General features: G+C 45.3%; 1 protein-coding gene across 4 annotated transcripts in view; it reads right to left on the bottom strand.

The window, feature by feature from the left end:
* Positions 1-13,127: 13,127 nt before the first annotated feature.
* Positions 13,128-17,892, bottom strand: part of LOC139373085 (serine/threonine-protein kinase PAK 2-like) — a 15,548-nt gene continuing 10,783 nt past the window's right edge. For all 4 annotated transcript variants that reach the window (XM_071113176.1, XM_071113179.1, XM_071113177.1 and 1 more), the window contains exons 8-15: positions 17,282-17,345; positions 16,946-16,994; positions 16,749-16,861; positions 16,438-16,555; positions 16,230-16,329; positions 15,057-15,253; positions 14,802-14,939; positions 13,128-14,707 (exon numbers count right to left, since the gene is read on the bottom strand). In XM_071113176.1, the coding sequence (XP_070969277.1) occupies positions 14,621-14,707; positions 14,802-14,939; positions 15,057-15,253; positions 16,230-16,329; positions 16,438-16,555; positions 16,749-16,861; positions 16,946-16,994; positions 17,282-17,345 (866 nt within the window). In that variant the 3' untranslated portion in view covers positions 13,128-14,620. The remainder of the gene's footprint in view (positions 14,708-14,801; positions 14,940-15,056; positions 15,254-16,229; positions 16,330-16,437; positions 16,556-16,748; positions 16,862-16,945; positions 16,995-17,281; positions 17,346-17,892) is intronic.

Here is a 17,892-nt window from a genome sequence, read left to right as displayed (position 1 = left end):
TATATATATATATATATATATATACATACACACACACACACACACACACACACACAGTCAATTTATCATCACAATTAAAGGAAATATTTATAATTGAAATTGTGACCTCATGCTTCCATTGTGATCTCATTCTTCCATTGTGATCTCATGCTTGCATTGTGATCTCATGCTTCCATTGTGACCTAATGCTTCCATTGTGACCTCATTCTTCCATTGTGACCTCATGCTTCCATTGACCTGCCAGTGTATTGAGCAATAAGCTAATCTACCGGGTTCTAGCAGTGATAAGTGTGCTATCACAGGCTGCAGAGAATACAGAGCTAACTACAATAAGGTGAGAGTAAAGATTGTCTACAATCTATAATCGAATCTATATATTAGACCATACAATTTATAGTGTATATTATTGAACCATACAATCTCAGCCCCAGAAGGTCGGGCCCATATCTTTAAGCTCACAAAGACAACATGATACAGTTCTGTATGGTGATCTATTATTATTAAAATAGTTGTGTGGTTATTGATTAACTCGAGGGAGAGATACGAGGACTATAAGGATATGTGTTGTGTGTTGTGTCCTGGAATGGCCTCAATATACACTGAGTGTACAAAACATTAGAAACACCAGCTCTTTCCATGACATAGACTGACCAGGTAAATCCAGGTGAAAACTATGATCCCTTATTGATCACTTGTTAAATCTACTTCAATCCGTGTAGATGAAGGGGAGGAGACAGGTTAAAGAAGGATTTTTAAGCATTGGAACATGGATTGTGTATGTGTGCCATACAGAGGGTGGATGGGCGAGACAAAACACTGAAGTGCCTTTGAACGGGGTAAGGTAGTACGTGTCAGGCATATCGGTTTGAGTGTGTCAAGAACTGCAACGCTGCTGGGATTTTCACGCTCAACAGTGTTTTTTAAGAATGGTCCACCACCCAGAGGACATTCTGCCAACTTGAAACAACTGTGGGAAGCATTGGAGTCAACATGGGCCAACATCCCTGTGGAACGCTTTTGACACCTTGTAGAGTTCATGCCCCGTCGAACTGAGACTGTTCTGGGGGCACACTCAGCGTAGACTCTATATATGGCAGTGACTTTCATCCCACAGCTCTCTACTGTTCCATTCAAGTTTAGTCAATTCGGGAAATGAAATTCGATTTCGGATGCACATTTTTGAATTTGAATTGACTGAATTGACACACCCAGACAGCTCCCCTCGCTGACCCTCCACACACCTGACCCCAGGGGGCTCACACCCCAGAACACACCTTCATAAAAGCCTGTGTCTGTTTGCTTCTGTTCTGGACGAGAGGGGCCAAGGTCTCTCTGCTCCCCGCGTTCAGTCACTCCTGGCTGAGTAGAGCGGGTCTGCCGACTGGCCTAACAGAGGCTAGGAGTTGTTCAGCTGCACTGGGTAGAGAAGAGGAGTTTGAATATTTTACAGCCATCTCCACATGAACATCAGCTGCGGAGTTAACTGTGTTGTTGTGAGCTGATATGTTCATTATTATGTGGTGTCCTAAATTACATGATCAAAAAAAATCTAAAAATATATACAGATGAATGATAGTAGTAGCTAGTTAGACATTTACTTCGCAAGAAATGAACTTACAAACTAAGTGCAACAAGTATATTACAGAACTTAAACACTACTGGCTGAGACAAGACTATGACAAGTTCTGCTATATTTTTCATCCCGCTGTTCGCCAGCTACTTAGAAGACTTTGGTGACTCATTGTGACCCTAGACTCCGTATCATTCGATGTCAAGCAGTGATCGATCAGTCTTCCTCCTTTGATATACTGTAAGTGTCAGAAAGCACCACATAGGCTACTGTATTTGTGTAGTAAATAGCAGCCGAAACAGGAAATTAAGACTTACCGTGAAGAGAGGATCAGACAGGGCTGGAGAAGCTTGGTAGAGGTTTAGAGGTGGTCAGGTGTCTTCTCGCTCGCTGTCTTGACCGAAGCAGCGGAGGACAAGAGACCTTCGGCCCATTGAACTCTGGGATGGGCGTGGTCCTCCAGAGACTCCAGCCTGGGAGTTAGCAATTAACCCTTTAGCTGTGTCATCGGTTTCTTTCACCACACACTGGCATGCACGAACGCACACACGCATGCACACACACACTCACAACCACATTGTAGAGAGATGCAAGAGGGAGAGGTGTGTGTTGGCTACAGGTGTGTTTGGTTTCTAACAGCCATGTTTAATAAATGAGAACTCTAGCTGTACATACCCCTCCAAGCTCTTTCTCTCTCTCACACACACACACACACACACACACACACACACACACACACACACACACACACACACACACACACACACACACACACACACACACACACACACACACACACACACACACACCTTCCTTTCTATGTTGCCAGACAATACAATGAAACTTTATGCAAGGAGAAACAGCACATTATTACACAAACTCACCGCTTTACTGTAACAACCCACTGCTTTACTGTAACAACCCACTGCTTTACCCTAACAACCCACTGCTTTACTGTAACAACCCACTGCTTTACTGTAACAACCCACCACTTTACTGTAACAACCCACTGCTTTACTGTAACACCCCACTGCTTTACTGTAACAACCCACTGCTTTAATGTAACAACCCGTAACAACCCACTGCTTTACTGTAACAACCAACTGCTTTACTGTAACAACCCACTGCTTTACTGTAACAACCCACCGATTTACTGTAACAACCTACCGCTTTACTGTAACAACCCACTGCTTTACTGTAACAACCCACTGCTTTACTGTAACAACCCACTGCTTTACTGTAACAACCCACCGCTTTACTGTAACAACCAACTGCTTTACTGTAACAACCCACCGCTTTACTGTAACAACCCACTGCTTTACCCTAACAACCCACTGCTTTACTGTAACAACCCACCACTTTACTGTAACAACCAACTGCTTTACTGTAACAACCCACTGCTTTACTGTAACAACCCACCGCTTTACTGTAACAACCCACTGCTTTACTGTAACAACCCACTGCTTTACTGTGACAACCCACTGCTTTACTGTAACAACCCACTGCTTTACTGTAACAACCCACTGCTTTACTGTAACAACCCACCGCTTTACTGTAACAACCCACTGCTTTACCCTAACAACCCACCGCTTTACTGTAACAACCCACTGCTGTACCCTAACAACCCACTGCTTTACTGTAACAACCCACCACTTTACTGTAACAACCAACTGCTTTACTGTAACAACCCACTGCTTTACTGTAACAACCCACCGCTTTACAGTAACAACCCACTGCTTTACTGTAACAACCCACCGCTTTACTGTAACAACCCACTGCTTTACTGTAACAACCCACTGCTTTACTGTAACAACCCACTGCTTTACTGTAACAACCCACCGCTTTACTGTAACAACCCACCGCTTTACTGTAACAACCAACTGCTTTACTGTAACAACCCACTGCTTTACTGTAACAACCCACCGCTTTACTGTAACAACCCACTGATTTACTGTAACAACCCACTGCTTTACTGTAACAACCCACCGCTTTACTGTAACAACCCACTGCTTTACCCTAACAACCCACCGCTTTACTGTAACAACCCACTGCTGTACCCTAACAACCCACTGCTTTACTGTAACAACCCACCACTTTACTGTAACAACCAACTGCTTTACTGTAACAACCCACTGCTTTACTGTAACAACCCACCGCTTTACAGTAACAACCCACTGCTTTACTGTAACAACCCACCGCTTTACTGTAACAACCCACTGCTTTACTGTAACAACCCACTGCTTTACTGTAACAACCCACTGCTTTACCCTAACAACCCACCGCTTTACTGTAACAACCCACTGCTGTACCCTAACAACCCACTGCTTTACTGTAACAACCCACCACTTTACTGTAACAACCAACTGCTTTACTGTAACAACCCACTGCTTTACTGTAACAACCCACCGCTTTACAGTAACAACTCACTGCTTTACTGTAACAACCCACCGCTTTACTGTAACAACCCACTGCTTTACTGTAACAACCCACTGCTTTACTGTAACAACCCACTGCTTTACTGTAACAACCCACCGCTTTACTGTAACAACCCACCGCTTTACTGTAACAACCAACTGCTTTACTGTAACAACCCACTGCTTTACTGTAACAACCCATCGCTTTACTGTAACAACCCACTGTTTTACTGTAACAACCCACTGCTTTACTGTAACAACCCACCGCTTTACTGTAACAACCCACTGCTTTACCCTAACAACCCACCGCTTTACTGTAACAACCCACTGCTGTACCCTAACAACCCACTGCTTTACTGTAACAACCCACCACTTTACTGTAACAACCAACTGCTTTACTGTAACAACCCACTGCTTTACTGTAACAACCCACCGCTTTACAGTAACAACCCACTGCTTTACTGTAACAACCCACCGCTTTACTGTAACAACCCACTGCTTTACTGTAACAACCCACTGCTTTACTGTAACAACCCACTGCTTTACTGTAACAACCCACCGCTTTACTGTAACAACCCACCGCTTTACTGTAACAACCAACTGCTTTACTGTAACAACCCACTGCTTTACTGTAACAACCCACCGCTTTACTGTAACAACCCACTGATTTACTGTAACAACCCACTGCTTTACTGTAACAACCCACCGCTTTACTGTAACAACCCACTGCTTTACTGTAACAACCCACCGCTTTACTGTAACAACCCACTGCATTACTGTAACAACCCACTGCTTTACTGTAACAACCCACCGCTTTACTGTAACAACCCACCGCTTTACTGTAACAACCCACTGCTTTACTGTAACAACCCACTGCTTTACTGTAACAACCCACCACTTTACTGTAAGAACCAACTGCTTTACTGTAACAACCCGTAACAACCAACTGCTTTACTGTAACAACCCACTGCTTTACTGTAACAACCCACTGCTTTAATTTAACAACCCACTTCTTTACTGTAACAACCAACTGCTTTACTGTAACAACCCACCGCTTTACTGTAAGAACCAACTGCTTTACTGTAACAACCCGTAACAACCCACTGCTTTACTGTAACAACCCACTGCTTTACTGCCATAGAAATGCTTCACCTTGGTAGTGACACACAGATAGAGCCACATAGAGAAATGCTGAATTTACTGACTTTTCAAACAACAGCTAACATAACTGCTATGGTTACTGAGAATCCAAATACTCGTTATGACTGGCAAAGTTGGTCAAACCTTTATATGGCTCTGGTTACCCAGTAACTTAGTCCTCCAGTAAGGAGCTCTGGTTACCCAGTAACTTAGTCCTCCAGTACTCCAGTAAGGAGCTCTGGTCACCCAGTAACTTAGTCCTCCAGTACTCCAGTAAGGAGCTCTGGTCACCCAGTAACTCAGTCCTAAAGTACTCCAGTAAGGAGCTCTGGTCACCCAGTAACTTTGTCCTCCAGTACTGCAATAAGGAGCTCTGGTCACCCAGTAACTTAGTCCTCCAGTAAGGAGCTCTGGTCACCCAGTAACTTAGTCCTCCAGTAAGGAGCTCTGGTCACCCAGTAACTTAGTCCTCCAGTAAGGAGCTCTGGTCACCCAGTAACTTAGTCCTCCAGTAAGGAGCTCTGGTCACCCAGTAACTTAGTCCTCCAGTACTCCAGTAAGGAGCTCTGGTCACCCAGTAACTTAGTACTCCAGTAAGGAGCTCTGGTCACCCAGTAACTTTGTCCTCCAGTACTGCAATAAGGAGCTCTGGTCACCCAGTAACTTAGTCCTCCAGTAAGGAGCTCTGGTCACCCAGTAACTTAGTCCTCCAGTAAGGAGCTCTGGTCACCCAGTAACTTAGTCCTCCAGTAAGGAGCTCTGGTCACCCAGTAACTTAGTCCTCCAGTAAGGAGCTCTGGTCACCCAGTAACTTAGTCCTCCAGTACTCCAGTAAGGAGCTCTGGTCACCCAGTAACTTAGTCCTCCAGTAAGGAGCTCTGGTCACCCAGTAACTTAGTCCTCCAGTAAGGAGCTCTGGTCACCCAGTAACTTAGTCCTCCAGTAAGGAGCTCTGGTCACCCAGTAACTTAGTCCTCCAGTAAGGAGCTCTGGTCACCCAGTAACTTAGTCCTCCAGTACTCCAGTAAGGAGCTCTGGTCACCCAGTAACTCAGTCCTCCAGTAAGGAGCTCTGGTTACCCAGTAACTTAGTCCTCCAGTACTCCAGTAAGGAGCTCTGGTCACCCAGTAACTTAGTCCTCCAGTACTCCAGTAAGGAGCTCTGGTCACCCAGTAACTCAGTCCTCCAGTACTCCAGTAAGGAGCTCTGGTCACCCAGTAACTTTGTCCTCCAGTACTGCAATAAGGAGCTCTGGTCATCCAGTAACTTAGTCCTCCAGTAAGGGGCTCTGGTCACCCAGTAACTCAGTCATCCAGTACTGTAGTAAGGAGCTCTGGTCACCCAGTAACTTAGTCCTCCAGTACTGCAATAAGGAGCTCTGGTCACCCAGTAACTCAGTCCTCCAGTACTGCAGTAAGGAGCTCTGGTCACCCAGTAACTCAGTCCTTCAGTACTGCAATAAGGAGCTCTGGTCACCCAGTAACTCAGTCCTCCAGTACTGCAATAAGGAGCTCTGGTCACCCAGTAACTTAGTCCTCCAGTACTGCAGTAAGGAGCTCTGGTCACCCAGTAACTCAGTCCTCCAGTAAGGAGCTCTGGTCACCCAGTAACTCAGTCCTCCAGTACTGCAGTAAGGAGCTCTGGTCACCCAGTAACTCAGTCCTCCAGTACTGCAGTAAGGAGCTCTGGTCACCCAGTAACTCAGTCCTCCAGTACTGCAATAAGGAGCTCTGGTCACTCAGTAACTCAGTCCTCCAGTACTGCAGTAAGGAGCTCTGGTCACCCAGTAACTCAGTCCTCCAGTAAGGAGCTCTGGTCACCCAGTAACTTAGTCCTCCAGTACTGCAGTAAGGAGCTCTGGTCACCCAGTAACTCAGTCCTCCAGTAAGGGGCTCTGGTCACCCAGTAACTTAGTCCTCCAGTACTCCAGTAAGGAGCTCTGGTCACCCAGTAACTCAGTCCTCCAGTACTGCAGTAAGGAGCTCTGGTCACCCAGTAACTCAGTCCTCCAGTTCTGCAGTAAGGAGCTCTGGTCACCCAGTAACTCAGTCCTCCAGTAAGGAGCTCTGGTCACCCAGTAACTTAGTCCTCCAGTACTCCAGTAAGGAGCTCTGGTCACCCAGTAACTTAGTCCTCCAGTACTGCAGTAAGGAGCTCTGGTCACCCAGTAACTCAGTCCTCCAGTACTCCAGTAAGGAGCTCTGGTCACCCAGTAACTCAGTCCTCCAGTACTGCAGTAAGGAGCTCTGGTCACCCAGTAACTTAGTCCTCCAGTACTCCAGTAAGGAGCTCTGGTCACCCAGTAACTTAGTCCTCCAGAACTGCAATAAGGAGCTCTGGTCACCCAGTAACTCAGTCCTCCAGTACTGCAATAAGGAGCTCTGGTCACCCAGTAACTTAGTCCTCCAGTACTGCAGTAAGGAGCTCTGGTCACCCAGTAACTTAGTCCTCCAGTACTGCAATAAGGAGCTCTGGTCACCCAGTAACTTAGTCCTCCAGTAAGGAGCTCTGGTCACCCAGTAACTTAGTCCTCCAGTACTGCAGTAAGGAGCTCTGCTCACCCAGTAACGTAGTCCTCCAGTACTGCAATAAGGAGCTCTGGTCACCCAGTAACACAGTCCTCCAGTAAGGAGCTCTGGTCATCCAGTAACTTAGTCCTCCAGTACTCCAGTAAGGAGCTCTGGTCACCCAGTAACTTAGTCCTCCAGTACTGCAATAAGGAGCTCTGGTCACCCAGTGACTTAGTCCTCCAGTAAGGAGCTCTGGTCACCGAGTAACTCAGTCCTCCAGTACTGCAGTAAGGCGCTCTGGTCACCCAGTAACTCAGTCCTCCAGTACTGCAGTAAGGAGCTCTGGTCACCCAGTAACTTAGTCCTCCAGTACTGCAGTAAGGAGCTCTGGTCACCCAGTAACTTAGTCCTCCAGTAAGGAGCTCTGGTCACCCAGTAACTTAGTCCTCCAGTAAGGAGCTCTGGTCACCCAGTAACTCAGTCCTCCAGTACTGCAATAAGGAGCTCTGGTCACCCAGTAACTTAGTCCTCCAGTACTGCAGTAAGGAGCTCTGGTCACCCAGTAACTCAGTCCTCCAGTACTGCAATAAGGAGCTCTGGTCACCCAGTAACTTAGTCCTCCAGTACTGCAGTAAGGAGCTCTGGTCACCCAGTAACTTAGTCCTCCAGTACTGCAGTAAGGAGCTCTGGTTACCCAGTAACTTAGTCCTCCAGTACTCCAGTAAGGAGCTCTGGTCACCCAGTAACTTAGTCCTCCAGTACTGCAGTAAGGAGCTCTGGTTACCCAGTAACTCAGTCCTCCAGTAAGGGGCTCTGGTCACCCAGTAACTCAGTCCTCCAGTACTGCAGTAAGGAGCTCTGGTTACCCAGTAACTTAGTCCTCCAGTACTGCAGTAAGGAGCTCTGGTCACCCAGTAACTTAGTCCTCCAGTACTGCAGTAAGGAGCTCTGGTCACCCAGTAACTTAGTCCTCCAGTACTGCAATAAGGAGCTCTGGTCACCCAGTAACTTAGTCCTCCAGTACTGCAATAAGGAGCTCTGGTCACCCAGTAACGTAGTCCTCCAGTAAGGAGCTCTGGTCACCCAGTAACTCAGTCCTCCAGTACTGCAATAAGGAGCTCTGGTCACCCAGTAACTCAGTCCTCCAGTAAGGAGCTCTGGTCACCCAGTAACTCAGTCCTCCAGTACTGCAGTAAGGAGCTCTGGTCACCCAGTAACTTAGTCCTCCAGTAAGGAGCTCTGGTCACCCAGTAACGTAGTCCTCCAGTACTGCAGTAAGGAGCTCTGGTCACCCAGTAACGTAGTCCTCCAGTACTGCAGTAAGGAGCTCTGGTTACCCAGTAACTCAGTCCTCCAGTACTGCAGTAAGGAGCTCTGGTCACCCAGTAACTCAGTCCTCCAGTACTCCAGTAAGGAGCTCTGGTCACCCAGTAACTCAGTCCTCCAGTACTGCAGTAAGGAGCTCTGGTCACCCAGTAACTTAGTCCTCCAGTAAGGAGCTCTGGTCACCCAGTAACTTAGTCCTCCAGTACTGCAGTAAGGAGCTCTGGTCACCCAGTAACTCAGTCCTCCAGTAAGGGGCTCTGGTCACCCAGTAACTCAGTCCTCCAGTCCTCCAGTAAGGAGCTCTGGTCACCCAGTAACTTAGTCCTCCAGTACTCCAGTAAGGAGCTCTGGTCACCCAATAACTCAGTCCTCCACTACTGCAATAAGGAGCTCTGGTCACCCAGTAACTCAGTCCTCCAGTACTGCAGTAAGGAGCTCTGGTCACCCAGTAACTCAGTCCTCCAGTACTGCAGTAAGGAGCTCTGGCCACCCAGTAACTCAGTCCTCCAGTAAGGAGCTCTGGTCACCCAGTAACTCAGTCCTCCAGTACTGCAGTAAGGAGCTTACTGTCTGTCACTCACCAGCCTGCTGAGAGGTTTAGGATCCGACCTGCAGGATAACAGGGATCCGGCCTCCCCTCTCCTCTCTTCAGAAACACACAAGTCCCACACTCTCCCTGAACCAAATAACACACACCTCTATACGTTGTCTCTATACGTTGTCTCGACACACGCCGACCTCATTAGTCTGTCTAATTAGTCTGTCTACCTCTAAAACAGACCTTCAGAACTCCCTCTCTTCCTCAGCTCTGCTCTCCATCTGACACCTGTCCCACACCGGGCCTCTCTGGTTACACACACACACACACACACACACACACACAGAGCTATCAAGACATAAATGTCCGCCAACTACAGATGCTATTGGGTATTGTATCGCTTACATATCTCAATGTGAAACCATCTAACAATCAGTGCTTTATATTGGTCCCGTAATTACACTGTAATCCAGCTGTGAATGACTTGAGAGATTAAACACTATCATTGAGAAGGAGAGCGTGGGAGAGAATGGAGAGATAAAGGAGGAGCGGAGAGAGAGAAAAGGGAGGGAGTGAGAAAGAGAGAGAGAGGGTGGGGTAAAGGGGTGGGGGAAAGAGAGAGCGGGTGGGGTAAAGGGGTGGGGGAAAGAGAGAGAGAGGGTGGGGTAAAGGGGTGGGGGAAAGAGAGAGAGAGCGAGAGGGAGATACACCCGTGAAAAGCTGTAGTGAAAAGCAGTGAACGCAGAATGCCCTCGACTGGCACAGCCAGAGTACTTCACCTATAATGTTCTACACAGACACAGCACTTCACCCTATAATGTTCTACAGACACAGTACTTCACCTATAATGTTCTACAGACACAGTACTTCACCTATAATGTTCTACACAGACACAGTACTTCACCCTATAATGTTCTACACAGACACAGTACTTCACCCTATAATGTTCTACACAGACACAGTACTTCACCCTATAATGTTCTACACAGACACAGTACTTCACCTATAATGTTCTACAAACACAGTACTTCACCCTATAATGTTCTACACAGACACAGTACTTCACCTATAATGTTCTACACAGACACAGTACTTCACCCTATAATGTTCTACACAGACACAGTACTTCACCTATAATGTTCTACAGACACAGTACTTCACCTATAATGTTCTACAGACACAGTACTTCACCTATAATGTTCTACAAACACAGTACTTCACCCTATAATGTTCTACACAGACACAGTACTTCACCCTATAATGTTCTACAGACAGTCCTTCACCCTATAATGTTCTACACAGACACAGCACTTCACCTATAATGTTCTACACAGACACAGTACTTCACCCTATAATGTTCTACACAGACACAGCACTTCACCTATAATGTTCTACACAGACACAGTACTTCACCCTATAATGTTCTACACAGACACAGTACTTCACCCTATAATGTTCTACAGACACAGTCCTTCACCCTATAATGTTCTACACAGACACAGCACTTCACCTATAATGTTCTACACAGACACAGTACTTCACCCTATAATGTTCTACACAGACACAGTACTTCACCCTATAATGTTCTACAGACACAGTCCTTCACCCTATAATGTTCTACACAGACACAGCACTTCACCTATAATGTTCTACACAGACACAGTACTTCACCCTATAATGTTCTACACAGACACAGTACTTCACCCTATAATGTTCTACACAGACACAGTACTTCACCCTATAATGTTCTACACAGACACAGTACTTCACCTATAATGTTCTACAGACACAGTACTTCAACTATAATGTTCTACACAGACACAGTACTTCACCTATAATGTTCTACAGACACAGTACTTCACCTATAATGTTCTACAGACACAGTACTTCACCCTATAATGTTCTAAAGACACAGTACTTCACCTATAATGTTCTACAGACACAGTACTTCACCTATAATGTTCTACACAGACACAGTACTTCACCTATAATGTTCTACACAGACACAGTACTTCACCTATAATGTTCTACACAGACAAAGTACTTCACCTATAATGTTCTACAGACACAGTACTTCACCCTATAATGTTCTACACAGACACAGTACTTCACCTATAATGTTCTACACAGACACAGCACATCACCTATAATGTTCTACACAGACACAGTACTTCACCTATAATGTTCTACAGACACAGTACTTCACCCTATAATGTTCTACACAGACACAGTACTTCACCTATAATGTTCTACACAGACACAGCACATCACCTATAATGTTCTACACAGACACAGTACTTCACCTATAATGTTCTACACAGACACAGCACTTCACCTATAATGTTCTACACAGACACAGTACTTCACCTATAATGTTCTACACAGACACAGTACTTCACCTATAATGTTCTACACAGACACAGTACTTCACCTATAATGTTCTACACAGACACAGTACTTCACCTATAATGTTCTACAGACACAGTCCTTCACCTATAATGTTCTACACAGACACAGTACTTCACCCTATAATGTTCTACAGACACAGTACTTCACCCTATAATGTTCTACACAGACACAGTACTTCACCTATAATGTTGTACACAGACACAGTACTTCACCCTATAATGTTCTACACAGACACAGTACTTCACCCTATAATGTTCTACACAGACACAGTACTTCACCTATAATGTTCTACACAGACACAGTACTTCACCCTATAATGTTCTACATAGACACAGTACTTCACCCTATAATGTTCTACACAGACACAGTACTTCACCCTATAATGTTCTACACAGACACAGTACTTCACCCTATAATGTTCTACACAGACACAGTACTTCACCTATAATGTTCTACACAGACACAGTACTTCACCCTATAATGTTCTACATAGACACAGTACTTCACCCTATAATGTTCTACACAGACACAGTACTTCACCTATAATGTTCTACATAGACACAGTACTTCACCCTATAATGTTCTACACAGACACAGTACTTCACCCTATAATGTTCTACATAGACACAGTACTTCACCCTATAATGTTCTACACAGACACAGTACTTCACCCTATAATGTTCTACACAGACACAGTACTTCACCTATAATGTTCTACAGACACAGTACTTCACCCTATAATGTTCTACACAGACACAGTACTTCACCCTATAATGTTCTACACAGACACAGTACTTCACCCTATAATGTTCTACACAGACACAGTACTTCACCTATAATGTTCTACAGACACAGTCCTTCACCTATAATGTTCTACAGACACAGTACTTCACCTATAATGTTCTACACATACACAGTACTTCACCTATAATGTTCTACACAGACACAGTACTTCACCCTATAATGTTCTACACAGACACAGTACTTCACCCTATAATGTTCTACATAGACACAGTACTTCACCCTATAATGTTCTACAGACACAGTACTTCACCCTATAATGTTCTACACAGACACAGTACTTCACCCTATAATGTTCTACACAGACACAGTACTTCACCTATAATGTTCTACACAGACACAGTACTTCACCTATAATGTTCTACACAGACACAGTACTTCACCCTATAATGTTCTACACAGACACACGCACACAAGCATTAGTTCAAGTCTATCTTTAATAATAATTTACATAGACTGTTTGAAAATATATGGTTTCCTGTAAAATAAAAAGGTTTGGTTTCATTAATTAAAAATGAACAACAGAAGGGGATACTTATTAAAATCATCAACATCATCAGACTCAACCAATCAACCTCTCTGACTGGAATGTCTGTGAAATGGAATGGAACTAGTCTAGAACGGTGGAATGCTTTTTGATTGGCCAATCATAGGAGCAAATCCTAACTTCCACTTACGTCCCGTTTTCACGTAGTCATGCGTTGATGTCAATGGGACACAAAGTGACAATTCAACTTAATGAAGTGAAAGTTAGGATTCACCCCATAGAGCCTAGATGTTGTGTTCATTAAGGCACACCGTTATGGAAGGTTTCTAGCAGAATGTTAGTCACAAAACACATAATGAAAAGTATACATACACGTTAAAATACAGTTCTCCAAGTATCCTGATTTTTTCCCCTCAACATTTGTCAAAGTACATAATATACAAAACGAATTTGAAAAATGTCATTTGGTTTTGCTGCCAACATATTTGAATTGAATACCGAGATAGTTCCATACAGCAATTACTTTCTTTCATTTTGTTAAAGGTGCAATCTGTAGTTTTATTTGCAGGTGTACTTCAACACTGATACTGTAGGATTGAAATGAACTATTTGTTTGTGGGACAATCATTTTTACAGATTGCACCTTTAAGTTTCTTAGTCAGAGTAAAGAGAGAGAAAGAGACAAACAGAACAGGAAAACCTCACAACATCTGAATGAAAAAGAGGGTGAGGAAAATGGAGGGTGGGTGAGGGACAGACAGGGAGGGGGTAAGAGACATAGGAAGACTGGTGTGTGATATGGAGTGAGGGGTGAGGGACAGATGAGGAGGGGGGGTGAGGGACAGACAGGGAGGGGGTAAGAGACATAGGAAGACTGGTGTGTGATATGGAGTGAGGGGTGAGGGACAGATGAGGAGGGGGGGTGAGGGACAGACAGGGAGTGTGTAAGAGACATTGGAAGACTGGTGTGTGATATGGAGTGAGGGGTGAGGGACAGACAGGGAGGGGGTAAGAGACATAGGAAGACTGGTGTGTGATATGGAGTGAGGGGTGAGGGACAGACAGGGAGGGGGTAAGAGACATAGGAAGACTGGTGTGTGATATGGAGTGAGGGGTGAGGGACAGACAGGGAGGGGGTGAGAGACATAGGAAGACTGGTGTGTGATATGGAATGAGGGGTGAGGGACAGAGGAGAAGGGGAGTCAAACAGAGCAGGAAGCCGACTTGTGTGACTTGTAGGTGTACAAGCCAGGGCGCTAGCAGGCTGGTGTTTAGCATCAAGGAGGAGATGCTGTCAGTTACTGAGAGGCACTGATGAGTTGGTACAGTAGGGCTGGAAGTTAGCTGGTAAGGCTAGTAGTTAGCAGTTAGCGCTCAGGCTAACACAGAGATATAGAAATCCAGTGTATCTGTGGCTAACCAGGGTTAGCGGTTACTCTTCATGGCCTCCTTGGCTGCCAGGATGAGAGGGGTGAGGCTGGAGAGAGGCTTGGCCAGCTTTAGGAATGGATGCTGCAGGGAAGACAAGAGATCAACCAATGAAACAAACTCTACTCATCACGGTGTGTGTGTGTGTGTGTTTGTTTGTGTGTGTGTGTGTGTGTACCTGCAGTAGTTCTTTCCCCCCTCCTCTCTTCTCTACATCCATCTCCAGACAGCGGGACAGGAAGGACCTGAACACTGGAGATAACTTCTCTGGAGACTGGAGCTCTGGAGTCCCATTGGTGGCTATCAGGTAGAGGGCCTGTAGGAGACACAGACTGAACATTAGTGGCCACCAAGTGCAATGCCTGGACACACACACACGCATGGAACCCCCCCCCCCCCCCCCCCCCCCCCACACACACACATCCAACCTCACCCTGAGTGGGTTCTCGTTGAGGTAAGGGGGTTCTCCCTCCACCATCTCTATAGCCATGATGCCCAGGGACCAGATGTCCACCTTGGGTCCGTAGGCCTTCCTGGTCACCACCTCAGGAGCCATCCAGTAGGGAGTCCCCACCATGGTGCTCCTCTTACTCTGCTCTGGAGTGATCTGGGCACAGAACCCAAAGTCAGCTGGAGAGGGAGGGGAGAGAACAGACATGTTAGAGGGAAGGTCAACCCAGCAGTATAATGACAGGGGACAATGCAATAAGATCCAAGTTAATGTGACTGTCAATTTAATATGAAACATTCACCTAGTCACATTCAGCTAGACAGAGGAGAGCTAAACAGGTAAGTTAGTGTGACTGTCAAGTCAATATGAAACATTCACCTAGTCACATTCAGCTAGACAGAGGAGAGCTAAACAGGTAAGTTAGTGTGACTGTCAAGTCAATATGAAACATTCACCTAGTCACATTCAGCTAGACAGAGGAGAGCTAAACAGGTAAGTTAATGTGACTGTCAAGTCAATATGAAACATTCACCTAGTCACATTCAGCTAGACAGAGGAGAGCTAAACAGGTAAGTCAATATGAAACATTCACCTAGTCACATTCAGCTAGACAGAGGAGAGAAAACAGGTAAGTTAGTGTGACTGTCAAGTCAATATGAAACATTCACCTAGTCACATTCAGCTAGACAGAGGAGAGCTAAACAGGTAAGTTAGTGTGACTGTCAAGCCAATACAATGATAGGACACAAAACAATAGGACACTTAGGATTGGCAAGGCATTTTATCTAGAAACAGAACCTAGAACCAGCTACAGAGGAGAGATGAAGGGAGAGAGGAAGAGGAGGCAGACAGAAAGTGTGTGTGTGTGTGTAACGTTTACGCTGGGAGTCAGGAAGCAACTACAGGGAGTGAATAATTGAACTAATAAATAGAACATGAAACAGAAAAAGCTCACAGACATGAAACCAGAACAGAGTCAATGACGCCTGGGGAAGGAACCAAAGGGAGTGACATATATAGGGAAGGTAATCAGGGAGGTGTTGGAGTCCAGGTGAGTCTCATGAGGTGCTGGTGCCCGTAACGATGGTGACAGATGTGCGTAATCATGAGCAGCCTGGTGACCTAGAGCGCCGGAGAGGGAGTATGTGTTCTTACTGAGCTTGACAGATCCGTCCATGCCCAGCAGCACGTTGTCACTCTTGATGTCTCTGTGGATCACCTGGTTGGCATGGAGGAACTCCAGAGCCTGCAGACACTACAGGACACACACAGGACACACCGTCACACACACCTCCCTGTGCTCTGTGACTGAGTGTGTGTGAGTATACCTTTCGGCAGACAGCAGCAGTGTGTGTGTGTGTACCTCTCTGCACACAGCAGCGATCTGAGCCTCATCCATGCATGTTTCCGTGACAACGTCCGTGAGCGAACCTCCAGCCAGATACTCCATCACCACAAACAACTCCTCACCTACCAGGAAACTACACACACACAAACACACACACACACACACACACACACACACACACACACACACACACACACACACACGCACACACACACACACACACACACACACACACACACACACAGAAACAGAAACAAAGTAAATAACTGACTCCAACACACAGAGTACTGACACAGGCATACTTCTGAGGTGTGTGTGTGTGTTACCTGTCTACGTAGTTGACGATGTTAGGTTGTTGTAACTCCTTCATCACCAGGATCTCGTTGATGATCAGCTCCTTCTTCGGCTGTTTCTGGAGGTTGATCTGTTTGATAGCTACCTGTAACACACACAAACAAGTTTTAAGTCTGTGTTCAGTCTGAAAGTGTGTGTGTGTTGGTGTTGACCCAGGAAGGGACCTTACCTCTGCACCAGTGGCAACATCGATGGCTGTATAGACAGTACCAGACGCTCTGAGAGAGAACGAGAGAGAAAGAGAGAACGAGAGAGAGAGAACGAGAGAGAGGGAGAGTGAGAGAGAACGAGAGACAGCGAGAGAGAGAGAGAACGAGAGAGAGAGAACGAGAGAGAGGGAGAGCGAGAGAGAACGAGAGACAGCGAGAGAGAGAGAGAGTAGTGTCCAATCTGTTACTTAGATATGGATAAAGGCACAAAAAGGTGAACATGTAAATGGACTCACCTCTGCAGTGTGTGTGTGTGTGTGTGTGTGTGTGTGTGTGTGTGTGTGTGTGTGTCTCACCCCTGGCCGATCTTCTCATAGCGTGTGTACTTCTTCTTGGGATCTCCAATACTGACGATGGTTCCTGAAAGACATAGAACCAGACTGGTGACATAATGTGTGTGATATACTGTATGTCTGTGTGTAATATACTGTATGTCTGTGTGTAATATACTGTATGGCTGTGTGTAATATACTGTATGTCTGTGTGTAATATACTGTATGTCTGTGTGTAATATGATGTGTGTAATATACTGTATGTCTGTGTGTAATATACTGTATGTCTGTGTGTAATATACTGTATGTCTGTGTGTAATATACTGTATGTATGTGTGTAATATACTGTATGTATGTGTGTAATATACTGTATGTCTGTGTGTAATATACTGTATGTCTGTGTGTGATATACTGTATGTCTTTGTGTAATATACTGAATGTATGTGTGTGATATACTGTATGTCTGTGTGTAATATGATGTGTGTGATATACTGAATGTCTGTGTGTGATATGATGTGTGTGATATACTGTATGTCTGTGTGTGATATGATGTGTGTGATATACTGTATGTCTGTGTGTGATATGATGTGTGTAATATACTGTATGTCTGTGTGTAATATACTGTATGTCTGTGT

The sequence above is a fragment of the Oncorhynchus clarkii genome, chromosome 18 (genome assembly GCF_045791955.1).
Source record: "Oncorhynchus clarkii lewisi isolate Uvic-CL-2024 chromosome 18, UVic_Ocla_1.0, whole genome shotgun sequence".
NCBI classification, from domain to species: domain Eukaryota; kingdom Metazoa; phylum Chordata; class Actinopteri; order Salmoniformes; family Salmonidae; genus Oncorhynchus; species Oncorhynchus clarkii.
The sequence above is the reverse complement of the archived record's forward strand: the minus strand, read 5'-3'. Positions and strand labels throughout refer to the sequence as shown.